This window comes from Ovis canadensis, chromosome 23, assembly GCF_042477335.2.
Source record: "Ovis canadensis isolate MfBH-ARS-UI-01 breed Bighorn chromosome 23, ARS-UI_OviCan_v2, whole genome shotgun sequence".
In the NCBI taxonomy this organism is placed as follows: Eukaryota; Metazoa; Chordata; class Mammalia; order Artiodactyla; family Bovidae; genus Ovis; species Ovis canadensis.
The window spans coordinates 24,294,206-24,314,710 of NC_091267.1; the positions used below are offsets into that span (position 1 = coordinate 24,294,206).

At 37.2% G+C, this 20,505-nt stretch overlaps 1 protein-coding gene across 3 annotated transcripts in view; it reads right to left on the reverse strand.

The window, feature by feature from the left end:
* The window catches only part of CDH7 (cadherin 7), a 141,333-nt gene that overhangs the window by 52,314 nt on the left and 68,514 nt on the right, over positions 1–20,505 (reverse strand). For all 3 annotated transcript variants that reach the window (XM_069569164.1, XM_069569162.1, XM_069569163.1), the window contains 3 exons: positions 16,762–16,881; positions 8,769–8,936; positions 5,947–6,134 (listed from right to left, as the gene is read on the reverse strand). In XM_069569164.1, coding sequence (XP_069425265.1) covers positions 5,947–6,134; positions 8,769–8,936; positions 16,762–16,881 — 476 coding nt within the window. The remainder of the gene's footprint in view (positions 1–5,946; positions 6,135–8,768; positions 8,937–16,761; positions 16,882–20,505) is intronic.

The window sequence follows — 20,505 nt, forward strand, 5'->3', positions numbered from 1 at the left end:
TTCATCTGGTACCAACACCCCCTTCCACACCATGCTCCAGGAAATCTGCCCTACTTTTGCTCTCTGAGCTTAACATGCTCATATGATATCCTCTATCTCATAGGATAACCTCTGCATAGGTGGTTACCTTCATAAGAAAGTCCTCTTTTCCCCTGTTAACCTACAGAATAACATTACTGATCCACTGTGTAGCATCTTCCTTAGGTCATGTTCAAATCTTTGAGTGACTAGCAGGGACTGACCAGTTGGCTGGCAGATGGGGCCTGGGCTTGCTTGGGCACTTCTACAGGACCTTGGCTATTTACCCAAATCACTATGACCATAGCTAACATCTACAAAAAACACACAAACAAACAAAAACCATAGTATTACATTTTTACTAGACCAGTGCCCAACAGTGGAAAGCATGTGTGCACATACACCCTTCCTTGAACTAGAAAGACAAATAGTTGTACAGACAATTTTACAACCTCTATTTACCTATTTAGTTTAAAGAAGGAAGAATGGGAGTGATTTTCCAGTCTTGAAAGATGAGGAAGAGTAAGTGTGCAGGGGAGGCTGAGCACAGGAGAGTCCAATAGCAGAAAGAAATATTTGAAGACCCAGAAAAAACTTGACGTTGCTTCTAGGAATTAAGTGGCTTAGTGTCTACTCCAGACCACTATATAAAACTAGGAGTAGTGGGACATGCGTCTAGCAAACACAAGTCTAAATAATTCTGCTGCTGTTGCTATGTCGCTTCAGTCGTGTCCAACTCTGTGTGACCCCACAGACAGTAGCCCACTAGGCTTCCCCGTCCCTGGGATTCTCCAAGCAAGAACACTGGAGTGGGTTGCCATTTCCTTCTCCAATGCATGAAAGTGAAAAGTGAAACTGAAGTCGCTCAGTTGCGTCCGACTCTTTGCGACCCCATGGACTGCAGCCTACCAGGCTCCTCCACCCATGGGATTTTCCAGGCAAGCGTACTGGAGTGGGGTGCCATTGCCTAGGGGGTCCAAAAATAGCCCTCTGATGTCCAAGTAAGCAGTCAGAATATAAGCTTTATTTGAGGTTTTGAGAAAGGAGAAGGCCTGGATTAATGCAAAACTAATGCTGAGCTACAGTGCTAAGTGTAGTCACTGCACATAAAAAGTGAATTGCATTTCTGAATAAGTAACTGCTCAAAATGAAAAAAGAATTATGACTTCATAGATTTTCATCTAAAAACTAGATTAATATATAACACCATAAGCAATTTTGTCAAGTGAAACAAGTTTGCTGATCACTAAGCTTGACATGCAAAGTAAATACACCATTTCAACTGTTTTTAATTAACTCTTAGAGGAGTCATGTTTCATGTTTGTTTATTTCAGTATTGGTAAGAACTCTGTGTTGGGTTGGTTAGGCATTAGAATGCATTAGCAGACAGTGAAAATTATAATTTTTAAAAAGGAATTTGTGGGTGGAGGGAACTTTGGAAATAAAAATTAAGTTGATGTATACCAGGTAATTATCCTGATTATCTATTATTTATGCAGAACTGTGTGGAGAAAGAGGGTAGGAGGAAAGAGTGAAGCAACACTGTTGCTATTTAGTCACTAAGTCTTGTTCAACTCTTTTACAACCCCAGATTTTATTTTGCGGGGTTCCAAAATCACTGCAGATGGTGACTGCAGCCATGAAATTAAAAGACGCTTACTCCTTGGAAGAAAAGTTATGACCGACCTAGACAGCATATTAAAAAGCAGAGGCATTACTTTGCCAACAAAGGTCTGTCTAGTCACTGCTATGGTTTTTCCAGTGGTCATGTATGGATGTGAGAGTTGGACTCTAAAGAAAGCTGAGCACCAAAGAATTGATGCTTTTGACCTGTGGTGTTGGCGAAGACTCTTGAGAGTCCCTTGGACTGCAAGGAGATCCAACCAGCCCATCCTAAAGGAAGTCAGTCCTGAATGTTCATTGGAAAGACTGATGTTAAAGCTGAAACTCCAATACTTTGGCCACCTGATGCGAAGAGCCAATTCATTTGAAAAGACCCCGATCCTGGGAAAGATTGAAGGCGAGAGGAGAAGGGGACGACAAAGGATAAGGTGGTTAGATGGCACCACCGACTCAATGGACACGAGTTTGGGTAAACTCCAAGAGTTGGTGATGGACAGGGAGGCCTGGGGTGCTGCAGTTCACAGGGTTGCAAAGAGTCAGACATGACTGAGACTGAACTGAACTGAAGACTGCCAGGCTCCTCTGTCCATGGGATTTCCCAGGCAAGAATAGTAGAGTGGGTTTCCATTTCCTTCTCCAGGGATCTTTCTTACCCAAGGATCAAACCTGTGTCTCCTGCATTGGCAGGTTAAGTCACAAGCAAAGCCCCATCAAGCAACATTTGCTAATGCTAAAGATCTTTAGCATGAAGAAAACTAAGAGATCATTATTGCCAATTACTTCTATGTAGATATTACCTGCACATTTTAAACACTATGCTAAGTCACTTCAGTCGTGTCCGACTCTGTGCGACCCCATAGACGGCAGCCCCCCAGGCTCCCCTATCCTGGGATTCTCCAGGCAAGAACACTGGAGTGGGTTGCCATATCCTTCTCCAATGCGTGAAAGTGGAAAGTGAAAGGGAAGTTGCTCAGTCGTGTCCGACTCTTTGTGACCCCATGGACTGCAGCCCACCAGGCTCCTCTGTCCATGGGACTTTTTAGGCAAGAATACTGGAGTGGGGTGCCATCGCCTTCTCCATTATAAACACTATAGATCTATTTAAATTTTACTTTTTTCATATACAAGGCTTTGGATACCCTGTCTTAATACACATACATTATCTTATAATGAGTTAATAGTCATTAAAATGTCACAAAACTATACAGTTCATGTTATCTGTTATTGAAGACTATTTTTTTTTCTAAACACCATGGTTTTACCCCAATAAGATGTGGAAAATACATCTTCTGCTTGAGGATGAAACAACATCAGATCAATCTTTCACATTAGTAAAGCAGAGCAAGCTTAACCAACCATCTCAAGTAATACACCACTGCTCATTTCTTAGTCTACATTAACGCTTCTATACACTGTTTTACTAGACCCAATATGATACATAACATCATGTTAGGATTCTATACCTGAGTTCTCAAAGGACTTTTTTCTAAGAAGCTCTGCATTTAACCTAAATATGATTTTTTGACCCTTGATATCTAGATGATTGACTTGGTTCTACACTTTGCAGTCAAAAATGAACAAGATTCTCTTTATTAAACCATTAAATATTTTACTGGTCATCTATGCCACAACAGTAAAACTATAAAATGTTCCACCATCATTATTTCTCAAGATTATCCTGTATACTGAATGTGCTTAATTATCCAAAGACAATCACTGACATTATATCAGAAAACAAAGGAAGAGAAACATTAAAAAAAATTAGACTAATAAAAGTTGTCTAATAAAAATTAGACAATGTCCATATATTAGAAGTCATTGGAGTAAATAAAATTCATTTTTAGTTGTCAGTCATTTAAACTGAAAATAACATAATTTTGATTCCATGTTTAGCGTAAGAAATTATTGAAGCATTTAGCTAACATCTCATATGATGAATTGATAGATCCTTATCAATCACTGGGCATTTATTAGGTATAAAGCATTCCTTATTGACAGTGCATGGGTAGGAAATCTTCTGTATCAAAAATAAAAAATCCATGAATCGAAATGCTTATAGAATTTGGAATACTTTTGAGTCTTAATTCATTAGACAGAGGACAATGTCTTTTTTAATACCTTAGATAACTCCAACAATACACTACATTTTAGTCTACTATCTGACATCTCTGTGACATATGACTGCATTTGGACAGGAATTTTCATCAAGCCTCAAAGTAGATCACAAAGTGCTATCATGAAACATATTTTGATTTGGCTATTTAATATTCTTATGAACCTAATAACATTGGAATTATAACAATAACTAATGCATATTATATATTGAAAAACAGTGAAGATCCAGAAACAGTTATGGTTAACATTTTAATGTTTTCCTGCAATCCTGTATTCTATAAAAATGAAGTAAAATTTGAAACAAAGAGTGTGTAAAATTGTGGATACTGCTTTTTATGTAATATTTTATATAACCGTTTCTCATATTAGCTAATATAGTAAGAAAATATCGCATCATTTTGATGATACACAAGATTCTGTAATTCAGAAATATCAAACATTATCTGTACATTCTTTTGTTCCACATTTTATACTGATTCCATATGTTCATTGTACTTAATACCTTCATGAGACGTTGAGAAAGCAAGTTAAGATGAAGCCTTTAAACTACCCAAAACGAATCCTAGCAGATACTAACCACTATCTAGAACAGTGGTAATAACCAATCATGTTACTTTTACATCATTGTAAGTTATCAGTAAGTTTTACCTTGTAGGTTTTTAATGAATTTTATGCTTTAAGATTAAATGCATTCTTGTACAGTTTTCTTACAGGTTTTTTAATTTTTATTCTTTTAATTAATTCTCTAAAACTTCTGGAAATAATATTAAGAAATTGAGTATAAAATTTTTCAACTACTGAATCAAATATCTCATATCAAATACATGTATTTGTGTTTATTTCTTCAATGATTTATGCTATCTCAATATGATAGCATATCATTTTGAATCATATCATATGAAATATATGCATGTATTCAATAAAACAATTCCAATATATATTTAAAACTTCTTGAATATGAGATTGATATCAGATGAGTCTTTGAAATCTTTGAACATGACTGCATCCCAGTGCATTCCTTCCCTTTTAGACAACAAATAAAACATTTACCAACAGTTGGCCTATCCTAGTTATTAAAACTTTTTTACACAGATTGTCACCAGCTGAGCTGAAACAGCAGCTGTCCACTGGAAATAATTGCAGAAATGTTTTGCCTATTGGCCTGAAATCAAACATATGTTTTCCTATAACAACTAAAACATAACTTTCTTTGTTGACGTGTGTTAATTATTGAGAGATGTTAATTACACAGTTATACACCTGGGTTGTCACACTGGCATAGAATCCAAGTCTTGAGTGTAGGCTCTTTATACATGCTTTAATTTTTAGTGTTTCAGACATTTAGAAAATATGACTATATTCTGGAACAATTCCTTTTTGACTTATTTTTTTAAAGATTTGTCAAAGATCATGTCTATACAGAAAAGAGGGGGCTCATTTTACCCCATATCTAATCAGAGTTGGGAGTTAATTTGCAAATAGTTTTTATTTTGGATTATAATGATTTTTTAAAATCTTCTTTGCACTTATTTTTATGATAGGTTTCATAAATTTTCCATGCTCTGTATAAATTTTTCAAATAATTTAATAAGTATAAATATTAAAAAAGAATAGCTGACAATACAACTGGTGGTTTAGTTGCTAAGCCGTGTCTGACTCTTATGACCCCACAGACTAGTCTGCCAGGCTCCTCTGTCCATGGGATTTTCCAGGCAAGAATATGGGAGTGGGTTGCCATTTCCACTTCCAGGGTATTGGGGATCAAACCTACATTTCCTGTGTCTCCTACATCGTCTGGCAGATTCTTTAACCACTGAGCCACCTGGGAAGCCCCTTTGGCTGATTTTAGGGTTCATTATCAGCCAACAATGAAGAATATTCATCTCTTCAAGTATATCACTTTAAATAGCACTTTGGCCAGTAAGTCCTACTGTTATAGAGCTATGGATAAGGGCTGTGGGTTTACTCAGAGAATAGAACTGTTAGACCTTAATTACAAATGTTACCCAATTTTTTCTCTATAGTGCCAACACTTGTAACTAAATGAGTAGCTTTCTACCCCTAAACATAAAATAATAATGGTTCCAAACTCCCATTCAATGTGTCTACTACATCATTCCATCAAAGCGGACTTGGCTTTTCAGTAATTCTCTATGATATCATCCTCACAAGAAATAAAGAAAATATTACCTTCTGTATGGTAATGATTCCTTCCTGTGTATCTTTGTCAACGGCAATCTTGAAAATCCCTAATCCATCACCATCCACAATTTTGTAATCCATTTCAGCATTAGCTCCTATATCTGCATCGGCAGCTTTAATTCTGGCCACAACAGAAGCCACTGGCAATGATTCTGGGACGTTATATTGGTACGACCCTGTGAAATTAAGAACAAGAAATGAACAAAACCTTATACCAAACTAACCAATAAAATTTAATTATCTGGCTATCTTGAACCCTCTTTGCTTAATTTGCTTTTATGTCTTTATAAAATAAGATGATAAGGCAATATGAGACAAATGATAAGTTTCATACAGCTTTAAAAATTCCAAGGAAATGATTACATAATAATCAATGTCAAAGACAGCCTGGGGAAAAGCATAAGAAGTACTCCATACCAGTATTTCTAGTCGTGAGAAATATACCACTTTTAATGATAAAAATAAAACTTAAATTGTAAACAGAATTAACACTGAGTCGACTATAAATAATTAATATGCAAGTAATTTATAAATATTTAAAATTTAAAATAGTATAGCTTAGACTTCAAATGCACAAAAAATGAGCCTAATTCTCAATTCCTTAATGCTGGGATTTCCACAATAGTATCTTTTACTGAAAAAGTTTCAGAAAACTGGACAAGGAAGTTGATAAAATGCAATATTAAGTATGACTTGTACATTAAACTCAGGGCACAATAGCACAAGAACAGAGACTATGTTATTTAAACAGGAAGAAAGAGAAGCAAAAAAGGAAGAGTAACTTTTTCAAACTTTCTTTTGTAAAAACTCTTTACCATCCCTCAACTAAAAAAAAAAAAAAGAAAGAAAGAAAGAAAGAAAACCAGCTTGGGAGGCAGATGAAGAACCTTTTGAAACCAGGAAATGCCCCTTCAACATTTCCCTTTAATCATCTACTTTTCCCCGCTTCCTCATCCTTTTCTGTTTCCTTTTGGCTGCTAACTGTGATGCATCTGCACTTTCTTATGAAGAAAAATGAAAGGATACTCTTTAAGAGAAACAGAGAAAGGAAATTGTATCCAAATGAAGGTTCAGGTCAGTTGCTCAGTCATGTCGGACTCTTTGCAACCCCATGAATTATGCTACATGCTAGAATAAGAACCTCGGTGTTTGCAATTCTATACATTTTGTTAATTGTTACTGATTTTTAAAAAATAATCACAACATCATTTTTGAGTGACCCCTTTCACATATCTATAAGTTCCTTAGGAAAATCCAAAAATTTCAAGCTTAAAATAGTACCTAAAGGGTAGACAAAGAAAATCCCAGTCAAAATGAAAAAGTTAATGATATATTTTTGGCTTTCTTCACTATAAGTCGTCTCTGACTCTGTGCGACCCCAGAGACGGCAGCCCACCAGGCTCCCCCATCCCTGGGATTCTCCAGGCAAGGACACTGGAGTGGGTTGCCATTTCCTTCTCCAATGCATCAAAATGAGAAGTCAAAGTGAAGTCACTCAGTCGTGTCCGACTCTTAGTGACCTCGTGGACTGCAGCCTCCCAGGCTCCTCCATCCATGGGATTTCCCAGGCAAGAGTACTGGAGTCGGTTGCCATTGCCTTCTCCAGGAGAGTGTTGAATAAGCTAGAAAACTCATGCTCTATCTTATCAAATCATGACAACTGAAATCACAAAAATCTATGTCAATTCTTATTTCTCTAAAGAGAAACAGTTAATTCTATTATGAGCCAAATATAATCACATTGTTTTGTGTATTCTTCCGTCTTCCTCTCCTCCCCCACTGTAAGCAGTTAAGCACACAATTAAGGCTAGATTATTTTTTTTGTAACTAAAACTTAGGATAACTTTATTTTGCCAAGAGGTATCAAAATGTCTGTTGTACAATAGCCTGAATATTAAAAATATGTAAAATAAGATTAAAACATCTAAAGAAGCAGTATTTGAAGGAAAACATGGTGACCATCATATCTCCAGAGAAACTGTCCTTGTTTGACATAAGCCTCAGAAAAGCCTTTAAAGATACTGTAGTCCACACGATTCTTCTTGCTTTCTTGAGTGTTCTAAAGAATACCACGTATACTTGGAAAAAAGGACAACTAAGAGAATAAGATGAAATGCTTTTTCTTTTCTTTTTTTTTTTTTTTTACAATTAGGACACCTCTACCTAAGAAAAATTTTCTTTTTTTTTTCCTTTTACTTGGTTAAAAGAAATGCCACTTTGCTCAAAGAAACTAAACAGAGGGAAGGTGGTTTTCTGGTTCTTTGAACTGGTTTCTTTTGAAACACTGAGTGTTTGCATTAAAACAGATGTGGTAGGTAGCAAAAGGAACATTCAAGGTTCATGAACTGGTTTAAAAAAAGTGTGGAATGAGAAAGTTCAGTACTCTTTTTTTAATCTTTAGAAATAAAGCAGTGCTTTTAGTATACAGAATTCATGAAGTGTATTTGAATGTTACTATTAATAATTGGGAACAACCTCAGAGTTAACAGAATGTAAAGGGCAGCATGTCTTTGACTAAAAAGACTAATACATAAACAAACTTAATAACTGTCTAGTATTCAAAGTGTACTAAAAGAAAAAAATTACATTTAAGACAGAATACAAGGTATAATTGCTTTTATTTGCTTCTAATACCTTTATTATTTCATATTACTGAATTAAAAATCAAGTCCCTGATAAAACAAAATTGGAGGAGAATGTAATTGAGATTAATTATTTGAGACATATTTGGGAAAATTCCTTTCTAAAGACATTCCTATAATCTGGCAAGGAAAGGGAGCATGCTTGCCACATGCCACAGAACAGCTTACTTCGAGGAAAGCGAGGTGGGTTATCGTTGACATCAGTGAGGGTCACGGTGACCGACGTGGTTCCAGAGAGCCCTCCGTTTTGACCAACCATATCCTTTGCCTGAATAACAAGCAAATACTGGTCTTTAGCCTCTCTATCCATGTTTGGAAGGGCGGTCTTGATGACTCCTGAAAAATTTCAAATCCCAGTAAAATGCATCATGAATCACTGCATTTATACTAGCGAAGAACACTGATAAATGTAGAAATAGCTCAAGTGGTTGCCTTCTGCTGTTTTGTTTACTTTTAATAACTTTAAAGCACATTAAAGACCAAAGAGATATAACAACTATATAAACATTACAAAACACAGAAAACACTGCAATATAGAAGACCAGGGTAAAGAGAGCATTATCCCTAAGTTTTACAGAAATATGACTCAAAAAATACCAGCTTAAATAAAATCTACTCTAGAAGACTGGGCCGTTGCCTGTAAAATACATGACAATGAATCTTTTTGTCTCTCACCCTCTCCAATATCTTAATTCCCAGTGAGGTGAAATCACCATAAACCCTTTCAGCTATTGTTGCTACTACTCTCCCAGCAAAGTAACTACGTATTCTATACATGAAAGAATGTGTCGTTTATGCTTAACAAACAAAACACCATTGCAAACTATGATGCTGGATAGACTTTAGGTTGTATCTGTTATTATAAAAACCTGAGAAAAAGTATTAACTATGAGAGTGACTGTGTTCATGAAAATCAAGATAGTAAAAACATCAATGTGTTTTGCTGTTTCTTTCTAATCAATTGTATTTAATAAGGAGAACCTTGAAGACTTCAGAGGTATAAGAAACTGTCTTCAGAACTCCATGCTGTGTGATAAGAAAGCTTGAACAACAATCACTGCTGCAGCAAATCAGTGGTTTTATATTAATAACCAATTATTATATACACATATGAGAAAATAGAATAATTATGAGTAAAGTTTAGTTTTGCTGTGGCTGCCCACTGGCAAAGAATCCACCTGCCAATGCAGTAGACGTGGGTTCAAACCTTGGGTCAGGAAGATCCCCTGGAGGAGGAAATGGCAACCCACTCCAGTATTCTTGCCTAGAAAATTCCACCAACAGTGGAGTCAAGCAGGCTACAGTCCAGAGGGTCGCAAGGAGCCAGACACTACCTAGCAACTGAGCAAGCACACACATCTATAAAATAATACATATACTTAATATAATATACTTGGGCTTCCTGTGTGGCTCAGATGGTAAAGAATCTGTCCACAATGAGGGAGATTTAAGTTCGATCCTTGGGTCTGGAAGATCCCCTGGAGCAGGGCATGGCAACCCACTCTAGTATTCCTGCCTGAAGAATTCCATGGACAGAGGAGCCTGGTGGGCTACAGTCCATGGGGTCGCAAAGAGTCAGACTCAGTATACACACATAGAGATCATAACAAATGAAAACGCATCTATTCAATATTGCTCTATACAGATCTTGAACTACAAACAGGAGGTCATCTTTGCTAATTAGATACAGTAAGGAGTCTAGAATCCTACTTAATCATTTCTTGTACTTTAATCATTTCTGATAATGTTTTACCTACACAACTGGAACTCTTTTGTTCATCTATCTATTTTGTTAAAAGATGCTAACTTTCAGAATTTAAGTCAGAATTTAAATTCCCAATGACTCAGTCCTGAGGGACAGGAACTGTGGTAACATGGACTTCTCAGGAGCAAAACTGGGCTGTCTGATAGAGGATGGTTCTTTAGGAAGAAAATGATTATAAACAAATTGGAATAAACATTCTTTTTTCTGCATGTTTGGCACAAAAATGTTTTTATACCCTCCAAATTTATAAAATATTTTTAAAAGCTGCCATCTTAAAATGTTGTTCATGTTCAGCATAAAAATGTCTTTATACCTTCCAAATTTATAAAATGTTTTTTAAAGTTGCCAATTTAAATTATTTGAATGCTGACTCTTCATGTGACACACATAATAATGGTCTGTGTATATTTCAGCCCTAAGTATAAGTTACAAGCCTGTTTTATGCTATACCTGGTCTGCCCTTTTCATCACAATATCCTACGCTTTGGTAACTACTCCAGCAGTGGGAAAGAGATGAAAATATCTTTCAATAATTTAAGAGTAATTTAAACAATATGTTATTGGTCCCAGTACGTTAAGATTCCTAGTTAAATAACATTCATACCATCTAAAGAAGCCACATTTTTATTTAGTTCTGAGAAGTACCTATCAAATACAAACACACACATACATATATATACATATACACACCTACAGGCATCAATATTTTAAGCATTTAAGTTACATTTGAGTAGGCCATTTATTGCCACCTGCCAATTCAGGAGACATAAGAGATGTGGGTCCAATCCCTGGGTTGGGAAGATCCCCTGGAGTAGGTTACAGCAACCCACTCCAGTATTCTTGCCTGGAGAAATCCCATGGATATAGGAGCCTGGTGGGCTACAGTCCAGGAAGAGCTGGACATGACTAAAGCTACTTAGCACGCAGACCATTTATTGTCACTGCTGTTTTAACAATCACTTATTCTAATATACTACACTGGATGCTGCTGCTATAACCACACCAATACAAGGTCTCTTTAACTCCTTCCCTGAACTCTTTTAGTTATCTGCACACTGCTTATAGAGAATCTCTAAAACATCACAATGATCATCGAAAGAAGCAGAGTCATATACCCATTTGGTTCACTGAGAACTGTCTGAGATGTAGATATTCTTCTGAGAACCATAATGATTCTATGAATATTTCGTGTCTGTTCTTCAGTACTTCCCTTAACGCTAATATTGAAGACATTGAGTATTGACTACAATAAGACTCACTGTTACCAAGCTTAACAATCTCTAAGATTCCTGGGACTTACATATCTCTACTTATCTATGTCTTCCTCACTTTTCTTCTTTTTCTTACCTTTTTTCTTTCTCTTCTTCTTTCTTCCTATCATAACTGTATTTATAATATTTTTAAAATAAATTAAGCATTGACAATTGAATATTTGATAGTGCATTTCATAAGATGATATTTAAGAGTGTGTTTCACAGTAAACACATAATTGTTTCATACAGATGATAAAATATTAATAAAATTCTAAAACAATTTCCTACCCATTCAGTTTTGATTTTTAATTTCTCAATATGTTTAAGTGAGTTTGCATCCTGCACAGTTGTAATGGAAAAAGGTCCATAGCATCTCAATTAACCAGCAAAGAAAATACAGCTGCCTTATCTTCTCACGGTTTTGCTCAGTGGTATTATTTGAAAGAAAACACAGAATTATCAGGGGAGAAGTCTGGTAGTCAAAGTTACTCATTTATTTTTCACACTTCTAATTGTCTCTTCGCAAGTGATCGTATAAATAACACTTTTCCAAAGCAAAAATCATCACAGTTTGCAAAGAAATGCAGGGGGCAAAGGTAATTTCCAAATACCTCAACTATTAAACATTTTTTTTTACAAGAGAGAAATAACTAGGTGAGAACTGAATTTAAATAAGAATATTCAAACATAATAGATTTCTAGTTCTATGGCTTTTGTGGGCTTTTTACTTTTGAGTCTAAGCTGTCTACATTTGGAAAAGAATTCTCATAAACTGGATATGATCTGCATTTTGGAGAATATTATATAGACACACACTCACAGAGAAAATTGTTTATACTGTGTCCCTAAAGTGGTAAAAGCCAGTCTTGTCTAGTCATAGCCTTACAGTTCTATGAGGCTTTCATGGGAGATAATAGCATTGTTTTAATAATCAATAATTTTAAGCCACTTATGATGAAAAGAATATACTCTGCATCTCTTTAGAAAAAGAGATTGGCCCAGATTTTTGGCTTTCTGAATAATCATTTCTCTGTGGATATATCATCTGACCCAGTAACCCAGAGCTTCTCATTTACTTTTATAATTAATGTTCACAAAATGTATTATGTATGAAGCAAATTTATCACTGCTATTTTTCAACAACTGTCTGGTTTTTAGTTTGGGAATAAATTTTGAGATGATTTTCTGATGTCCTACCAGACATCAATTTTCTTTCAAGCATGTTCTGTTGTCATGGAATTTCCTCAAGAATTTGTATGTATACTACATGTAACAGACAAGAGCCATTTCTGAAGTCTGCCCTGGTTTAGGGAACCAAACAGTTATGGATGCATGCAGCCTACTCAGTCAAGCTCTGGGTTAGTCTCAGGAATCTAGGCAACCACATGAGCCTGGTAACAGGGGGCTGGGCTTTTCACATTGTGTGGGTTCCATTTACATTAGGTGTTCAGGTAAAGCTCTGCCTAATGAATTTTTTTCCCTTAATTTTCTGTTTAAGACTTGTATTATTTGGCTTATCTCCCTGTAAGTGAAACTATCAGTCGTGCTGGACTCTGTGACCCCATGCACCGCAGCAAGCCAGGCTTCCCTGTCCATCAACAACCCCCGGAGCTTGTTCAAACTCATGGAAGCATATAATAGAACCATCAAAAGATGGAGAAGAGGCAACAGTAGTGAAGATGGAAGGTTCTGGAACATCAAAGGATTTCAGAGCTGGCATCATATCAAGCAGAAAGGACTGAGGAAGGGACTGCTGTAAGCTGTGAGGGGACACCCTCAGAAAGCCCTGACAGCAGGGAGGCTCCTCCATGCTGTGGGCCGCAACACAGACAGAACACCCAGAAGGGGTGTGTACGGAAGGAGCTCTTGTTACGACTGTGAAGGTGAACGTGAAAGTCACTCAGTCGTGTCTGACTCTTTTTGCGACCCCAGGGACTATACAGTTCATGGAATTCTCCAGGCCAGGATAGTGGAGTGGATAGTGGAGCCTTTCCCTTCTCCAGACCTTCCCAACCCAGGGATCAAACCCAGGTCTCCCGCATTGCGGGAGGATTCTTCACCAGCAGAGCCACAAGGGAAGCCCAAGAACACTGGAGTGGGTAGCCTATCGCTTCTCCAGCAGGATCTTCCCAACCCAGGAATCGAACTGGGGTCTCCTGCATTGCAGGTGGATTCTTTACCAGCTGAGCTATCAGGGAAGCCTACTGTTATGACTGTGCTGCTGCTGCTAAGTCACTTCAGTTGTGTCCGACTCTGTGCAACCTCATAGATGACAGCCCACCAGGCTCCCCCATCCCTGGGATTCTCCAGGCAAGAACACTGGAGTGGGTTGCCATTTCCTTCTCCAATGCATGAAAGTGAAAAGTGAAAGTGAAGTTACTCAGTCGTGTCTGACTCTAGCAACCCATGGACTGCAGCCCACCAGGCTCCTCCATCCATGGGATTCTCCAGGCAAGAGTACTGGAGTGGGATGCCATTGCCTTCTCTGGTTATGACTGTAGTACTTACCTAAAACTAGGACAGACCAAGGACACAGGCAATGCCTGATGCAGGCACCATGTAGTCACACCTCCAGGTTTAACAAAGAAATCCTAAGTGATATTTAACTCTCCAACCATTTTCCAAGGTCTACAGCTTTGGTGTTCTGTGCAGTCACACTGGCCCTATATTTGGTTTCTGCTCTTCTGATGGCACTGGAAATCTTACTAATGTTAGAACAGGAAGCCTGTGGTTTTATTTCAAACAGCACATCAGGTAGCCAGTCCTGCCATATATGAAACATTTAAAAATGTGATCTACGTGCTTGCAGGTTTTGGACCAGATAAACGCATTAGAATAATCCGCAATCTCCCAGTAAATTGGGGGCCATTATGAAGACAGGTGACGGAAACCTGAATGGTCCTTTTAAGGCTATATCATCTTGTTCCTAGGTCCATTCTCTTTGCTTATTGAACTGTCAACATTGTTTTTTGCAGCTATTCACATTCTTGTTTTGTGGACAGAAAAATTAAGGTAGAAAACACACTTATCCTCTGGTTATCTGGCCTGTAAGTAGAGTTACAGAAGAAATACATGCTCAGAAATTTTAGTCAGGCTAAGTTAATGATATGTGGTTAACAAATAAAACTGGATATTATTAATATTACTAATATTATTCCTTTCTAAAAAAAGAAATTAAAAGTTAAACTTTCAGAGATACATTTAATAGTGATTTCCTAGGCCTATTTTACATAATGTTGATCTGGCATATTTTCAGCATTTTTCCTATCTAAAGTTTTACGTGCTTCTCAAAAATGCTGATATCTAAAGATACGGAAAAGAATGTTATTTCTCACATAGATAAGGATCATACATTAACTGAGGAAGACTACCTCAAACTCTAACCTGGCTCTTCGTGCGTATAAGGCATGAAAGATTTCCATTCATTTTTGTCAGAAAAACAGATTTTTTTGGAAAAAAATGCATTCTCGATAGTCCTTAAATATCTCTGCACTGATGACTAGTGAAACAGAAGTCCCAATGATTATCATGACTAGAGCATTAAAAACTAACAAAACAAAATTAAGCAAAAAGCTTATCTCCTCTAATACACGATCCTTGAGACTGAAAGTTAAAATGAAGTTTGAGGTTCTAATCATGTGACGCCAGGATACAGACTACTGTCCAGCTGCCCACAGGTGAGGTTTTACCTACACAGGGACTATGAGACACCTATTATCTTACAGCACAGCTAAATTCACAAGCCAGTCACTAGTAGCAGCAGAATATTTAGCCCTTGGGATTAGTACATGCTAGTTTTGGACCAGTTATATAATGCGAGAGGTGTATAATTTGTGAGCAAATTGCCAGAGGCTTGTCAATGTCTTTCCAGGCTGCAGTGTAGATATATAAGGGAATGGGTGGGTGTCTGAATTGAGGTTCTCAGATCTATCATTAAATCAACCATGAGCACAACTTTACATTCACAGGATTCAGATCATAAAGCAGATACTTTCATTTACTTCCCCTTCAATACTTGCTCAATCAGAACTATTACTCCTCTGTCAGACTCTTCAGGCAGCTTCCAAACTTCATCACAACACTGGTATAAAACACGCAGTGCGGCCTCTGTGAACATTCTAATGAATGATGAGCTGGCCTTGAATTCATCTGTTTTTTCACATTACAGCTGTCATTTTCAAAAGACATTTAAAATATGTACCCTGCCACACAGTGATTTGAGAATGAATGAATACTGCCATTTTTTATAATATGGAAAACAGGGTGGTGAGTGGCATTAAAATATTCATTTAGGATCATAAGTATCATCAATGATTCAAGATCATAAACTTGGCTACTTGAAGAGGCATTCTTCTCCATGATAAAGTTAAATTACTAAAATACAGAGAAATTTCGGATTTTTTCAGCAGTGAAGAAAAGCAATGGCTCACACCCATCCACACTGCCCTATACCAACAGCCAGAGACACATAATAGATAAAATATTATTTTATAATCAAGAAAACAGTGCTCCAAATTATACCCTTACTGAATATGAACCATTTCATCTTCAAAGCGAAACAGAACATCTAGCCAAACAACCACATTTTCTATCCAGACAGTTTTGCAACCCATTTTTTTTTCCTTCTAAAATGAAAAAAAAGTCATTTAATTTAGTTTTTGATTTAGCAGATCATCATCCTAATTGTTATGTTTCAGCTAATTTCCCTGAGAAAGCCAGCCTCTGGAAGGAGAAGCTGTAACTACTATATATGCTACTACATGGCAGGGAGATTCTGCTGAAGATTTAAAATTCTACTGTGTGTAATTCCTATGTGAGTTAATTAAAGAAAACAAATTGAAACATTGCAGACGTAAATATTCAACATTTTCTTATAGTCAAGAGACAGCAGCTGAAAAACTTTTCAGTAGCTCATATTTTGCTTAATTTTGATAGAAATTCTGATCAATGTAGTAAAATATTTTTTAAAGGTGCTAATGGCTCTATAAATAATATGCCGTTTATTACCATGGTACACATTTTGAGAAAGGCACAATAAAAATAGAGTGTCATCAGTTTCAACCACATTGAATCAAAAAACTATTAATTCCATGCCAAGAAAGAAATAATGACTTTACAAGGAGAGTCACATGTCAATGTTTACCTGTTTTGGGCTCCACTGAGAAGTATGGCTGACCCTGCAGGATGCTGTAGACCACTCGAGCGCTGTTGCCGTATGTAGGATCGTCAGCATCCGTCGCTGTCACTTGTACCACTGAGGTCCCTACATGACAATCCAAAAATCAATGAATTAAAAACTCCCAAATGCCATAAAATGAGAAATCACCAAACACTAAAGATGCTACATTAGTGTAAAGATATAAAGATGCTTTCCAGTTTTCATTCTTTTTTCTCAGTTATGTGAAAAATGGATACATTTTTGTATCTAAGACAAACTCCAAAAGATGATAAATGATAATTCCTCAGAAATACTTAAGGGATACGAAAAGATGTTGGTTAAAAAAAAAATAGGACTGACAATGCCAAGTTATACAGGGATATATTCTCAGAATTGGGTGGGACTCAACTTTTAAGCATCTCATCCATCAAGGTCTATAAGAGCAACCTCTAAGTCTCAATCACAGTCTAAAAAGCAGCAGGACAGATTCTAGCACCTTGACACTCAAATCATGGGGCAACCCTCCTGCTGCAGCAACAGAAACGGGAACTTCAGTAACTGACTAAGTTAATAAAGAATATTTGATTGGCACATTTAACTGGATACTGGGTGGCTAGTCTATCTCTTAGCAGTCTTTTTCATTTCACTAATTGACTTATAACAAAAGTATGAAATGAACACTGAAACCAAACCCTTCCAAAGGAGAAAAAACATGATAACCTGAAAAATCACAACACTGGTTGCTTTTCTACATTTTGTATGATAGAATGTCATATTGCTTCTTCCTTCTACTATGCATTCACTTATTCCAGATAGAAAGCATTTAGTGTGATCTGTTGTTTTCATTTCCACTTGGAATCTCATCTTAAAAATATTAGCTACCCATATTTGCTTAGTTTAAATATGTAAGCACAGGATATTTTAGCATTTATGTCCTAGTTGATGGGCATGAGACAACTCCCTTTAAGTATTCATTCAAGGCTCAAGTTGGTTTCTAATAAATTCTTGAAATTCATGGCATTTTTCATCTAACATCTGTTTTAGATCTATTCCTATGTAGATCTTCCTTTCAAAATTCCTTAAATAAGTCATTAAATGCTGATCGTACTACAAATCTATTTTCTTTTCCACATTATGATTTCCCTAACTGATTCCATTTCCTTTCAAATTGGGTAAAAATTCTGAGTGTCATTTTTTACATTCTGAAGATTTATTTTTTATTTGGTAGACTTAGGAGATTGTGCCATGTGGCTGCTTGGCAGGACCAAATGGTGAATGATGTATATTTAAAAATCTTTTTAACAACTAGATTTTGACTATCTTAAAATGTTAGAATCAATGACTTTGATATTCTCAATTTCCTCTATAATTCACCATCTTTACAGGAATATTTACTCTGGTGATATGCTTAAGTACCCATTTCCTACTTCATTGGAAAACAACCTGCAACAAAATAATGAAAACTATACCTCAGTGAATTTTGTCGTATGTATTTTTTTTCTGAAAGTGAAGTCGCTTAGTTGTATCCGACTCTTTGTGACCCCATAGACTGTAACCTACCAGGTTCCACCGTCCATGGGATTTTCCCAGCAAGAATACTGGAGTGGGTTGTCATTTCCTTCTCCAGGAGATCTTCATGACCCAGGGATTGAACCTGGGTCTCCCACACTGTAGGCAGACACTTTACCATCTGAGCCACCAGGGAAGTCACCAGGAATTTTTTTTCTTAAGTGTTCATTAAATAATTTATGACACACACATACAGTCACACAGACATACACACCCATTCTTGTGCTTATCTATGCTTTTCTGACAACAAATAAGCAATCCTAGGTGACTATGAGGGTCTCAAATCTTATGCTAGTATACAATGAACAAGAAAAAATAGCCCTGAACAATAAACAGAGCAAACTTGTGTTGTATATACCACACTATTTAGTGGCTATTATAACTATTTGGTTACAAGTAAACACTTTGATAAAGAGTCATGATAAATCCATAAGATATATGTTTTATATAAGCATTTACTGTGCTTAGCTCAAGTTTGGATGTTTAATCCAGTGAACTCTCTCACTGTCAAATAAATCCGGAAGACATTTGAAAATCATTTTCTAAAAAGTCCTGACCCTGCGGGAATCAATCAAATAACTAAAATAACTTACACATGTGTATAATAGTCGTATTGTTTGATTCAGAGTGGTACCACTGGAACTAAAACTACAGTGCGCTGTTCAACCTCTAGAACAAAAAGCTCACATTAATCCAATTTCACTGCTATCTTCTGCTTAGGAGAGGAAAGCCTTATCAAGCCCACAAAAACTACCAAAAATGCCCAGGAGAATTGCAGCATTGAACTGAATTGCTTACACACACTTCAAAACCTCCTGTTTCTCTAAACATTACTACTTTGGGGAGGACTCTCTAAAACCTCCCAAATCTCATTATTGTTGCTGTCATCATATTTGTTGTTTTTGTCATTAAATGAGAGCAGCAGGAAGCATTCTGAAGGTGCGGGTGGTATTGAAAGGGTGTGAATAAGCCTGTTTGGTCAAAGAATGTTTACACAGAAGATAATTATAGGCAGCTGCTGCCACTGTGGTTTAGAACTTTTCCTGACCACAAGCACCCTTGGTTCATTTTCAGTTATTTCTTCAGCGGCTAGAGTCACAGTCCCAAAATAATGTTCCCTCGGAGAAGGCAATGGCTCCCCACTCCAGTAACTTGCCTGGAAAATCCCATGGATGGAGGAGCCTGGTGGGCTGCAGTCCATGGGGTCGCTAAGTCGGACATGACTAAGCGACTTCACTTTCACCTTTTGCTTCCATGCATTGGAGAAGAAAATGGCAACCCACTCCAGTGTTCTTGCCTGGATAATCCCAGGGACGGGGGAGCCTGGTGGGCTGCCGTCTATGGGGTTGCACAGAGTCGGACACGACTGAAGTGACTTAGCAATTAGCTCCCATCTGATAGGAACAGAAATTCAGGGTCTCTAAATTGTGATTTCCCTAAAGCGTACATGGAGAAGGCAATGGCACCCCACTCCAGTACTCTTCCCTGGAAAATCCCATGGAAGGAGGAGCCTGGTAGGCTGCAGTCCATGGGGTCGCGAAGAGTCAGACACGACTGAGCGACTTCACTTTCACTTTTCACTTTCATGCATTGGAGAAGGAAATGGCAACCCACTCCAGTGCCTGGAGAATCCCAGGGACAGGGGAGCCTGGTGGGCTCCCGTCTATGGGGTCGCACAGAGTCGGACACAACTGAAGCGACTTAGCAGCAACAGCAGCAATACACATCTTTGCAATTCCAGTTCCCTGCATAGCAGATGTACAGATGAAAAGCTGGAATGAATGCAATGACCTTTATTTCAAGTAAAACAAATCACAATCAATCAATAAAATACAACAAGTCACAATCAGTCAAGTATTATATCACATTGGTAACATTTTCAGGGGTTCCCAGGTGGCACAGTGGTTAAGATCCTGCCAGCCAATGCAAGAGAAACAAGAGACATAGATTCAATCCCTGGGTCAGGAAGATAACTTTGAGTAGGAAATGGCAACCTGCGCCAGTATTCTTGACTGAGAAATCCCATGGACAGAAGAACCTGGGATCTCAAAGACCCTGGGGTCTCAAAGAGTCAGACATGACTGAGCATATATACACAAAACTTTCGAGTTAAAGACCTGAGTTGAAATAGGTGTAAAAATACAAGCTCCATTATTATTT